This window comes from Acipenser ruthenus, chromosome 43 (genome assembly GCF_902713425.1).
Source record: "Acipenser ruthenus chromosome 43, fAciRut3.2 maternal haplotype, whole genome shotgun sequence".
Taxonomy (NCBI): Eukaryota; Metazoa; Chordata; class Actinopteri; order Acipenseriformes; family Acipenseridae; genus Acipenser; species Acipenser ruthenus.
In genome coordinates, this window is record NC_081231.1 from 1 (window position 1) to 12,606 (window position 12,606).

General features: G+C 46.5%; 1 protein-coding gene across 1 annotated transcript; it reads left to right on the forward strand.

Moving 5' to 3' along the window:
* Nucleotides 1–152: 152 nt before the first annotated feature.
* On the forward strand, nucleotides 153–7,280 carry LOC117969041 (REST corepressor 2). The gene is given in 9 exon segments (XM_059012107.1): nucleotides 153–360; nucleotides 2,382–2,506; nucleotides 2,601–2,667; nucleotides 3,436–3,666; nucleotides 3,890–3,967; nucleotides 4,362–4,419; nucleotides 4,814–5,073; nucleotides 5,325–5,373; nucleotides 5,376–7,280. Coding segments are annotated over 9 exon segments (1,320 nt in total). The 5' UTR covers nucleotides 153–207; the 3' UTR covers nucleotides 5,675–7,280.
* The last annotated feature ends 5,326 nt before the right edge of the window (nucleotides 7,281–12,606 follow it).

Genomic DNA, 12,606 nt, shown 5'->3' on the forward strand with positions numbered 1-12,606 from the left:
TCCCTCTCTCTTTGTCTGTTTGCCTCTCTCTCCCTCCCTCTCTCCCTCTCTCTCTCCCCCCCCTCCCTCTCTCTCTCCCCCCCTCCCTCTCTCTCTCTCTCCCCCCCCTCCCTCTCTCTCTCTCTCTCTCTCTCTCTCCCCCTCCCTCTCTCTCTGTCTCTCTCTCTGTCTCTCTCTGTCCGTCTCTCTCCCCCCCAGGCTCTGGGGATGCTGCTCTGGCACAAGCACGACGTAGAGAAGTCTCTCGCTGACCTGGCTAACTTCACCCCGTTCCCCGAGGAGTGGACGCTGGAGGACAAGGTGCTGTTCGAGCAGGCCTACAGCTTCCATGGGAAGAGCTTCCATCAGATACAGCAGATGGTGAGAGGGAGGGGCTAGGAGGAGAGAGGGAGGGGCTAGGGGTGTGAATCTCTGGTGTCTGTGTTGACGTCTCTGTGAATCTCTGGTGTCTGTGTGTTCACGTCTCTGTGAATCTCTGGTGTCTGTGTGTGTTCACGTCTCTGAATCTCTGGTGTCTGTGTGTTGGCGTCTCTCTGAATCTCTGGTGTCTGTGTGTGTTCACGTCTCTGTGAATCTCTGGTGTCTGTGTGTGTTCACGTCTCTGAATCTCTGGTGTCTGTGTGTTGGCGTCTCTCTGAATCTCTGGTGTCTGTGTGTGTTCACGTCTCTGTGACTGTCTGGTGTCTGTGTGTGTTCACGTCTCTGTGAATCTCTGGTGTCTGTGTGTGTTCATGTCTCTGTGAATCTCTGGTGTCTGTGTGTTCACGTCTCTGTGAATCTCTGGTGTCTGTGTGTTCACGTCTCTGTGAATCTCTGGTGTCTGTGTGTGTTCACGTCTCTGTGAATCTCTGGTGTCTGTGTGTGTTCACGTCTCTGTGAATCTCTGGTGTCTGTGTGTGTTCACGTCTCTGTGAATCTCTGGTGTCTGTGTGTGTTCACGTCTCTGTGAATCTCTGGTGTCTGTGTGTGTTCACGTCTCTGTGAATCTCTGGTGTCTGTGTGTGTTCACGTCTCTGTGAATCTCTGGTGTCTGTGTGTTCACGTCTCTGTGAATCTCTGGTGTCTGTGTGTTCACGTCTCTGTGAATCTCTGGTGTCTGTGTGTGTTCACGTCTCTGTGAATCTCTGGTGTCTGTGTGTGTTCACGTCTCTGTGAATCTCTGGTGTCTGTGTGTGTTCACGTCTCTGTGAATTTCTGGTGTCTGTGTGTTCACGTCTCTCTGAATCTCTGGTGTCTGTGTGTTCACGTCTCTCTGAATCTCTGGTGTCTGTGTGTGTTCACGTCTCTGTGAATCTCTGGTGTCTGTGTGTTCACGTCTCTGTGAATCTCTGGTGTCTGTGTGTGTTCACGTCTCTGAATCTCTGGTGTCTGTGTGTGTTCACGTCTCTGTGAATCTCTGGTGTCTGTGTGTGTTCACGTCTCTGTGAATCTCTGGTGTCTGTGTGTTCACGTCTCTCTGAATCTCTGGTGTCTGTGTGTGTTCACGTCTCTGTGAATCTCTGGTGTCTGTGTGTGTTCACGTCTCTGTGAATCTCTGGTGTCTGTGTGTGTTCACGTCTCTCTGAATCTCTGGTGTCTGTGTGTGTTCACGTCTCTCTGAATCTCTGGTGTCTGTGTGTGTTCACGTCTCTCTGAATCTCTGGTGTCTGTGTGTGTTCACGTCTCTGTGAATCTCTGGTGTCTGTGTGTGTTCACGTCTCTGTGAATCTCTGGTGTCTGTGTGTTCACGTCTCTCTGAATCTCTGGTGTCTGTGTGTGTTCACGTCTCTGTGAATCTCTGGTGTCTGTGTGTGTTCACGTCTCTGTGAATCTCTGGTGTCTGTGTGTGTTCACGTCTCTCTGAATCTCTGGTGTCTGTGTGTGTTCACGTCTCTGTGAATCTCTGGTGTCTGTGTGTGTTCACGTCTCTGTGAATCTCTGGTGTCTGTGTGTGTTCACGTCTCTCTGAATCTCTGGTGTCTGTGTGTGTTCACGTCTCTGTGAATCTCTGGTGTCTGTGTGTGTTCACGTCTCTGTGAATCTCTGGTGTCTGTGTGTGTTCACGTCTCTGTGAATCTCTGGTGTCTGTGTGTGTTCACGTCTCTGTGAATCTCTGGTGTCTGTGTGTGTTCACGTCTCTGTGAATCTCTGGTGTCTGTGTGTGTTCACGTCTCTGTGAATCTCTGGTGTCTGTGTGTGTTCACGTCTCTCTGAATCTCTGGTGTCTGTGTGTTCACGTCTCTGTGAATCTCTGGTGTCTGTGTGTGTTCACGTCTCTGTGAATCTCTGGTGTCTGTGTGTGTTCACGTCTTTGTGAATCTCTGGTGTCTGTGTGTGTTCACGTCTCTCTGAATCTCTGGTGTCTGTGTGTTCACGTCTCTCTGTGTGATGCCCCTCCACAGCTCCCAGAGAAGGTGATCCCGAGCCTGGTGAAGTATTACTACTCCTGGAAGAAAACCCGCACTCGGACCAGCGTGATGGACAGGCAGGCGCGCAGGCTGCTGAGCAGGAAAGAGAAGGAGGAGAGGTGTGCTTCCTGTGTGCTCGTCCGTCCCTCTGAAACCATTTGCAAACGCAAACTCAAGCCACATCTCCTTCTGTCTCTGTGGTTCTTTTCTCAGCAATGACGAGATGGAGGAGGGGAACGGAGCCAGCGACAGTGACTTCCACGCTGATACCAAGAGAGAGGTGAGAGACACAGCCACGGAAAACACCATGGTGCAGCGAAAACATGCTGAAGCACAGGGAGGGGTGGTGAAGCACAGGGAAGCATTGTAAAGCACAGAGAGGTGTGGTAAAGCATAGGGAAGCATTGTAAAGCACAGAGAGGTCTGGTAAAGCATAGGGAAGCATTGTAAAGCACAGAGAGGTCTGGTAAAGCACAGGGAAGCATTGTAAAGCACAGAGAGGTCTGGTAAAGCATAGGGAAGCATTGTAAAGCACAGAGAGGTCTGGTAAAGCATAGGGAAGCATTGTAAAGCACAGAGAGGTCTGGTAAAGCATAGGGAAGCATTGTAAAGCACAGAGAGGTCTGGTAAAGCATAGGGAAGCATTGTAAAGCACAGAGAGGTCTGGTAAAGCATAGGGAAGCATTGTAAAGCACAGAGAGGTCTGGTAAAGCATAGGGAAGCATTGTAAAGCACAGAGAGGTCTGGTAAAGCACAGGGAAGCATTGTAAAGCACAGAGAGGTCTGGTAAAGCATAGGGAAGCATTGTAAAGCACAGAGAGGTCTGGTAAAGCATAGGGAAGCATTGTAAAGCACAGAGAGGTCTGGTAAAGCATAGGGAAGCATTGTAAAGCACAGAGAGGTCTGGTAAAGCATAGGGAAGCATTGTAAAGCACAGAGAGGTCTGGTAAAGCATAGAGAAGCATTGTGAAGCACAGAGAGGTGTGGTAAAGCATATTCAAAAAACAGGGCAAACTAACCCTTATAAAAGTGTCTCTCCTCTCTTCAGTCCATCTCTCACAGGCATTCTGGCGGTGGTTCTGGTGCTGGTTCTGGTCGGATGGGTCCGATGAAGAAAGAGCAGCTGAGCTCCCAGAACCGACACCACCCCCTGCGAGCTCGCCGGCGCCCCCCCAAGGGCATGTACCTGAGCCAGGAGGACATCGCAGCCGTGTCAGCCAGTACGGACACCGCGACCCTGAGACAGCTGGACACACAGCTAGTGTCTCTGAAAAGACAGGTGAGTGTGTGTGTGTGTCTGCCGCAGAGACAGAAAGACAGAGCAGCTACTGTCTCTAAAACGCCAGGTCTGTCTGCCACCTCTTATGAGCCAGCCTCATGTTTTCACTGGTTTGAAAACAGACCCAGCCAAACACCTCCTATACATTTTGGCACAAAGTCAGTCTGTGAAATGAAGAGGGATTCTCTCTCTCTCTCTCTCCTCTCTCTCTCTCTCTCTCAAGGTCCAGAACATCAAACAGATGAACAGCAGCCTGAAACAGAACCTGGAGAAGGGAATCGACCAACTCCGCCCTCTGGAGGTGAGCTGGGGTAACTGCACAGGGATTTCTCGGCTCCCTACACGCCTCTATAGAAAAATCAAGTAACTAATCCTGCAGGTTTTAATAGATTTTTTTTTTTAAATCCTTTTCCAATAAATATCCTTAATTAACTATGTGTCATTTATTTTTTAAAATTTATATATATATATATATATATATATATGGCTGTTTGTATAACATTTAGTAACTTGTGTGTCTGTCTCTGTGTGTGTGTCTCTCTGTGTGTGTGTCTGTGTTTCTGTGTGTCTGTCTGTCTCTCTCTGTGTGTGTCTATCTGTCTCTATCTCTGTCTGTGTGTGTCTCTATCTCTATCTCTTTCTCTCTGTGTGTGTCTCTCTGTGTCTCTCTATCTCTCTGTGTCTCTGTCTTCCAGGGGCACCCCAAGTTGAATTCCCGATGGTCGACGGATGAGCAGCTCCTTGCAGTGCAGGGTGAGTCTCAGATCTGGGGGTGCCGTCACACCTGGGGCTCCCTCGCCCTCGTAACGAACTGCCGTTACAACGCGGCCGAACCTCGGCACCCTGGCGTCATTACAACTGCACCCTGCAATTCATCAATCCATTTCATTTATCTACTGCAGGGCTGGGAATCAGACTCCCGCTGCACAGCAGTGTGATCCAGTCCTGGTTTCACTGGGAGTTTAATAATCAGACACACCTGAGCTTGTTAGCTAGACACACTGGGGGCTGATCAAGCTGGTAGCAGTAAAACCTGGACTGGATCACACTGCTGTGCAATAGGAGTCTGATTCCCAGCCCCTGTGTGTGTGTGTGTGTGTTTTTCTTGCTTCGTTGATTTTGGTGCGTGTTTGTTTTCCCGGAGCAGCGATCCGGAAGTACGGGAAGGACGTGTCTGCGATTGCGGAGGTCATCGGGAACAAAACCGTCCCGCAGGTTAAATCATTCTTCGTGAGCTACCAGCGGCGCTTCAATCTGGAGCAGGTGCTGCGGGAGTGGCAGGCCGAACAGGAAGTGCAGGGGCATGCTGGGAGCGCGGCCTCGCTCGACGGGAGCAAGGGCTCGGGGGCGGGGTCGACCGCCAGCAGCGACGAGGAAGAGGAGGAGCAGCAGGAGGAGGAGGATGAGGTCAGAGGTGATTTTTTTTATTTTTTCACAGCATGTTTTTCCTCTTCGTGCTGAAAGGCTTTCTGTGTTAAAGATGGACTTACCGTCCGGCGAAACGGGTCTAGAGAACGGGGGGGGGGGGGGGTCAGTCTGTATGTATGTGGTCCAGTGGTTAAAGAAAAGGGGTCTTGATACCAGGAGGTTCAAATCCGATTGTGAAAGTACAGCTGTGGATGTCTGTGTGATTTTTAAATCAGTCTCTTTCTCTGCAGGTCCAGATAACGGGGGTCTCGGCTCCCCCCAGAGCGCCGCTGCCGCCCCCCCTGCCCTGTCCCAGCCCCCCCCTCTCCTCCGACCCCCCCTCCCCTCTGCCCCCCCCCTGCACCGCCAGCCGCCCCCCCTCCAGCAGGGCCGCTTCCTCCAGGCGCGGAGCTCTCTGAACCAGCCCCCTCCCCCACTCATCAGACCTGCAGTGGCAGCGGGTCGCCAGCAGGGGGCACTCCGCTCCTCGACGGGATCTTCAAACGGAGGAGCCTCCAACCAGCTCCCCCCGTCACTGGTGGGGCTGCAAGTAGACCCCCCCACCCCCTGCCCACTGAGAGAGGGTCCCGGGTCCCACTAACACCCACACGAGTCCTGCTGTTTGCTCCTGATCATTTCAATATTAATAATAATACTAGACTTCATTGAGGGGAGCTCTGAACCCCAGGACTGGGTGCAGCAGCAGCAGCAGCAGGGCTAGTGTGAGTTTGTAACCCTGCTCAATCTCCTGGCTCCTGATCATTTCAATATTAATAATAATAATACTAGACTTCATTGAGGGGAGCTCTGAACCCCAGGACTGGGTGCAGCAGCAGCAGGGCTAGTGTGAGTTTGTAACCCTGCTCAAACTCCTGGCTCCTGATCATTGCTGTATTAATAATAATAATACTAGACTTCATTGAAGGGAGCTCTGAACCCCAGGACTGGGTGCAGCAGCAGCAGCAGGGCTAGTGTGAGTTTGTAACCCAGCTCAAACTCCTGGCTCCTGATCATTTCAATATTAATAATAATAATACTAGACTTCATTGAGGGGAGCTCTGAACTCCAGGACTGGGTGCAGCAGCAGGGCTAGTGTGAGTTTCTAACCCTGCTCAAACTCCTGGCTCCTGATCATTTCAATATTAATAATAATAATACTAGACTTCATTGAGGGGAGCTCTGAACTCCAGGACTGGGTGCAGCAGCAGGGCTAGTGTGAGTTTGTAACCCTGCTCAAACTCCTGGCTCCTGATCATTTCAATATTAATAATAATAATAATACTAGACTTCATTGATGGGAGCTCTGAACCCCAGGACTGGGTGCAGCAGCAGCAGCAGGGCTAGTGTGAGTTTCTAACCCTGCTCAAACTCCTGGCTCCTGATCATTTCAATATTAATAATAATAATACTAGACTTCATTGATGGGAGCTCTGAACCCCAGGACTGGGTGCAGCAGCAGAGCTCGTGTGACCCTGAATTTAAACTCCCCGTTCTTTCTGTCCATACACTGAATCTTTCACAGGGAACTAGATGCACTGAACCAACCAAGGAACACTGTCTCGTAGCAACAAGCTCCATGGCAACCAAGGAAGGAAAAAAAGGAGCAACTAATATAGACTGAATCTCCATAGCAACCAAGGAATACTCAGGGTATCCCGAGTTTTTTTTTTTTTTTTGTTTTTAAAACTATTTTCATTGCAACCTGTTTCCACGGCAACCCCTCCTAGGATCAAACGCTCAGTACTGGTGCCTCTCCCAGTGCTGGACTGGGAGAAGGTGCAACCCTCCCCACAAGATTTGTAGCAAGAAAAAAAACACTCAGTCTGGCGTTTTGGAGCACTGCAGCTTAAAAGAATATAGCTGAAATTATTGTAACAAAAAAAAGGTGTATTTTTGAGGAGAGCTGACTCGAACTCTCAAAAATAAAACTTCTACTTTGCAAAGGAATCGAAAGACGCACCTGTCCTACGTCAGCGAGTGACGCAGAGCAGTTTGAAAACAGCGAGGACTAGCTAGAGCCTAGAGTAGACGAAGCACTAACGACTGAAACGTGTCGCTCTGAAGAATATTTAAATAAATCAAAAATATATAGGAATTTCAGAGTGCTGTTTGCGTGATATGTTTTTTTTTTGGAAATTGTCTCAGATTTTTTTTATAATAAAACTTGAATTGTTTTTTTGTTAATTAAAATGAATGAAAAAAGTGAACTGTTGTTGTTTTTTTGTGTGTGAGTGTTTGTCTGCAAAATCGTTGCTGGAATGTCAATCGATAGGTTTTTGCCCTTTAATAGGAACATTATCATTTAATTGGCTCGGCTCCAGCGGGCTGGACACAGGACAGTTTTGCGAGTTCAGCCCCTCGGAGCTGGTCCGGTTCCGACCAGCTGATCGATCTCAGAACTCTGTCAAATCGGGTCTTAAAAGGATCCCAGTGATCCAGCATCGACAGCGTGGCTCGTTATCCCTCGGTAACCCATAGCAACCCATTCCACCCTTCTCTCCGTCCCCAGTCTATCTCCAGTTCATGTCCACACTGTCCTTTGGTCCTGGTTTCGGTGCAGGTAGTTTGGTTCAACGCTGTCAGATCCTTTTAAGATTTTAGACTTTAAAATCGCGCTCCCCACCCCATATTTCTAATGGGTTCCAGACCTGAAACTTGGCTGAAAAAGTCAGTTAAAAACTATTTATTATAACTAATAAATAAATAAATAAATAAATAAAACACAGTTTACATTTTTTTTTTCATTTTATTTATGGATTTTTTTTAAATCTATAATCTGGAAAAACTACATCCAATCGCATTGTCCGTTTATAATAATCTTCAAAAAAAAAAAAAATTAACAAAAACTATATCATATATGACGTGAAAAAAAATCTCATTGGTTAGAACGACAAGTCATGTGGCATCAACCGACCAATCACAAAGCACAGGAGTATCAATACACGTATATACAAGTTCATATTTACGATACATCATCTCAGGAAAAAAAAAAAAAATTATAATCATCAAACTCCACTTAAACGAAGAAAAAAAATAGTTTCATTTTAAACTTAAAACATTCGCTTGATCATTACAGAACGCAGACAGTGATATGACAATTATAAAAGTAAAACAAACAAACACAGAGAGAGAGAGAGAGATAGGTTTCCTCCCACCCCTTCATTACACACAGCCTTCCTGGGACAGGATGAGAGAGATTTTGGGATATTTGCGTTTCTTTGCCCCCCCCCCCCAAGCGATTTGGTTTGTTTTATTGTAAAGCAACAGAAAAAGCAATAAAAATTAAATAATCATACAACAAAAACTGGCTAAATAAACTCCCCTTTAGTGTGTTAATGTTTACCTTTGCTTCGAAGAATTTTAAGATTCACTTTTTTTTTTTTTTTTTTTTTTTTTTTACTAAGCACTTGGCTCCCCCTGGTGGATAAATATCATTCCTGCACCTTCCCCCCCCACCACCCCCCCTTTCTCGATAAATTTCAAATTCGGAGCGCACTTAATTAAAAACCAAACGGTGTCCGAATCTTGTTTACAACATTGCGATAATGCTTTCAAAATTTTTTTTCTTGCTTATAATTTTTTAGTTTTTAGTTTTTTTTTCACACACATTACCCATATATATATATATATATATATATATATATATATATATATATATATATATATATATATATATATATATTATATACACACACACACACACACACAGTATAGATCGATATATTTGCAATAATTTTGGCATTCACAAATAGAAACTTAAATACACACAGCAACACACACCAAAAAAAATAATCTCCAAAGATCAATAACCAAAAAAGCAACAGATTTTACCCTCCTAGAGATTATTTTACTAACCCTTTTAACCCCAACATTTATATTTTTAGTTTTCTGTATTGAATTAGCTGCTCTCAGATCCCCAGTACAGCACTGAGTTCTCTATACTAGACTGTATTGAATTAGCTGCTCTCAGATCCCCAGTACAGCACTGAGTTCTCTACACTAGACTGTTTTGAATTAGCTGCTCTCAGATCCACAGCACTGAGATCTCTATACTAGACTGTATTGAATTAGCTGGCTCTCAGATCCCCAGTACAGCACTGAGTTCTCTATACTAGACTGTATTGAATTAGCTGGCTCTCAGATCCACAGCACTGAGTTCTCTATACTAGACTGTATTGAATTAGCTGGCTCTCAGATCCCCAGTACAGCACTGAGTTCTCTATACTAGACTGTATTGAATTAGCTGGCTCTCAGATCCACAGTACAGCACTGAGTTCTCTATACTAGACTGTATTGAATTAGCTGGCTCTCAGATCCACAGCACTGAGTTCTCTATACTAGACTGTATTGAATCATCTAGAACTAATTAAATACCCCTTTATATGGGAAGTTTTGGCCAGCTGGCTGACAACGCCTCATTTGGATGCAGGGAGAGGGAGGAAGGGAGGTTATTCCTGCAACAGGAATAATAAAACACCAATACAGATTACCAGTACAGCACCTGTGTGAGTTTAGTCCCAATGTTTATTTCAAAAGAAACAAAAACTAAACAAAACCTACAGATATCCTCCCTCCAGTACAGGTGTATATAATTGCATGAACAGCATTTACAATAATAATAATAATAATAATAATAGATACTTAATGTACATGGTGTACACCCAGCAGCGTGCAGGTTTATCAGAGCACCCCATTGCTTCTGCAGTTTTGAATTGCTGTGTGGATGAAATCTGACCGCTGGGGCTGGAAATCTGGGGAAAATTGTTAATAGGCAAAATGAGAGGTGGTCTAATTAAATTGATAACTTTAATAGGAAACGCATGCAGTTCATTTGAAACGGAGAAAAGGAACACAGAGCCACACGCGGTCAAACGCAGGAGACTTTTCAGAAGCTGTTTACCTAATTTAAAAGCACGAAGCGGTCTGACGCATTTTCACACAGGAGCGGCTGTTGTTTCTAGAGATTACTGAGCGGAGATTCTCACACCCAGAGGTGTTTTCATGCAGGCGGGTCTATAAAGGAGATCGAGGACGCATCTTGGAGGTGCTCCGATAGATCTGCACACCGCTCCGTACATCCACAAACTTTGTATACCCCTCTCCCTCTCTCTGCGATTCAGCGGTGGACGGACTGGAGTTTTGTCGGAGAGCTTCAAGCACACAATTGAACCGTTTCCATCTGTTGAATGGGAGTCGAAGGAGCCCACTTCTTACAGAGGGAGTCTATTTCACGAAACACAGCAGCGGAAAACACAACAGGGTCTCCGTTCGCTTGACCTGAAAGAAGAGCTTCGACTGGCTGCCTGGGGTCGCGTCCCAACGGGTCGAAGCGGGGACGGCATGGAGCACAGCTAGGGAATTCCGAAAAAGAAACTTTGTGAACTGGAAACAAACAAACCAAACAGTTTGTCATGGAGTTTTAGTATTTCTAAAAAAAATATATTAAATAACGGTTACTGTAGTTAAGGAAGTGGAGGAAAGGGACAGGATCTGTTCAAGACAAATACAACTGCAGAAAACAAAAGCTATAATGGAAGCACAGAATTTTTTAATGCCACATTCATTATTTATTATTTATTCTTCAACTCCCTCGACTGCTGTAAAAAAAAAAGACCAGATTAACGATATCCTAAACAGAACTCTGATCACAGTTCCACACCCAGCACCAAATATTACATTTTCGTGAATTTCAATTTATCCCCTCAAAAAAACACCCACTACAGGTCTGTATATCTTAACCGTCGATTTTAGATTAGCTTTCTCTTTGTTTTAATTAATCGGAGCCCAAAATAGAAATCTAGAATTCTGGATAATCTATTATATATGTACACACACACATACATGTAGCCCAGCTAACCGTAAAAGGCATTTTGACAATGTAACAGTACAAGTGATTCAAGATGCCAAACTAACGATAATACTGGAGCAGGGCTGTGCCGGCACTCCGGATCACCTTTCAGAAGTATTTAACAAAAAAAACAAAACAACACACAGTACAGGCATTCAAGAAATCTGTTCATTAAAAACAGGGATTTCAAAAAACTAGCAAAAGCTGTCCCTCCTTCACCTTTACAACGATTCCCCTTGCCAGTTCCACAGCCTCCGTTTTCACCAACCTGTCCATTTCAAAAACGAGAAAGGACGTCCTTCCCTCGCCTTTACAACCGAGTGGCTTAATCCACGGGGAACTTCCTGCGAGGAGCGTTTACATAAAAAAAAAACGAACACAGATCTGAAGCGAATTCTCACCCCTCATCCAGGGGGCACCAGCGTTTATTTTACTGCCGTTAAGCCGACGGCGCGAACATTATTGACGGGTGCCGGGTTGTAAAAGTGAGGGAAGGACAGTTTTTTCTTGTTTTGAAATCCGACACTTTTAACGAAAGGAATCTATTTAAAAAGCGCTGCCGATAAATACTTCTTAAAGAGGATTATGAGCAAGACAGCCCTAACAAAATATATATCAATATATTTCACATCGCTCGTATAGTAATTGGTTGCTATATTAATGCCTTCTGATATACATACGAGTCTGTTTCAATCACTTTATTTCTGTCATCGTTCAGTGTGTGTGCGCGCGGTGTTTTAGCGATGAAAACAAATGAAAAAAAAACTTACAGAAAGCAGAAGGAGGCGTCACGATAATTAAAGATCTGTTTGCAGGTACAATAAAAAATAAATAAAAATAAAGCAAATATTGACCCGAACTGTGCAAGAAAGAAAAAAATAATAATAATAATAATAATCTGGAGTAAAAAACAAAACACAACAAAAAACCAGACAACATCCCAGCAGCTCCCCCTAATTCATCAAATCAGAATAAAATAATACATCATCATCATCATCATCATCATCATCATCATCATCATCATCATCAATAGAGTTCTCATTCACATCCAGGGCTGGCTCCATAAACATTCAACAAATCCACAGGGCTCTGCTCGGGGAGGAGAGGAGGGAGAGGAGAGGGGGGAGGAGAGGGGAGAGGAGAGGGGGGAGGGGGAGAGGAGAGGGGGGAGGAGAGGGGGGGAGGGGGAGAGGAGAGAGGAGAGGGGGGAGGAGAGGGGGGGAGGAGAGGGGGGAGGGGGGAGGAGAGGGGGGAGGGGGGAGGAGAGGGGGGAGGAGAGGGGGGGAGGGGGAGAGGAGAGAGGAGAGGGGGGAGGAGAGGGGGGGAGGAGAGGGGGGAGGGGGAGGAGAGGGGGGAGGAGAGGGGAGGACGGGGAGAGGAGAGAGGAGAGGGGGGAGGGGGAGAGGAGAGAGGAGAGGGGGGGGGGGAGGAGAGGGGAGAGGGGGGAGGAGAGGGGAGAGGAGAGGGGGAGGGGGGGGGAGAGGGGGGAGGAGAGGGGGAGGGGGAGGAGGAAGGTGGGAGGGAGGAGGAAGGTGGGAGGGGGGAGGGGGAGAGGAGAGAGGAGAGGGGGAGAGGAGAGGGGGAGGAGAGGAGAGGGGGAAAGGGGGAGGAGAGGAGAGGGGGAGAGGAGAGAGGAGAGGAGAGGGGGAGAGGAGAGAGGGGAGGGGGGGGGATGAGAGGGTAGA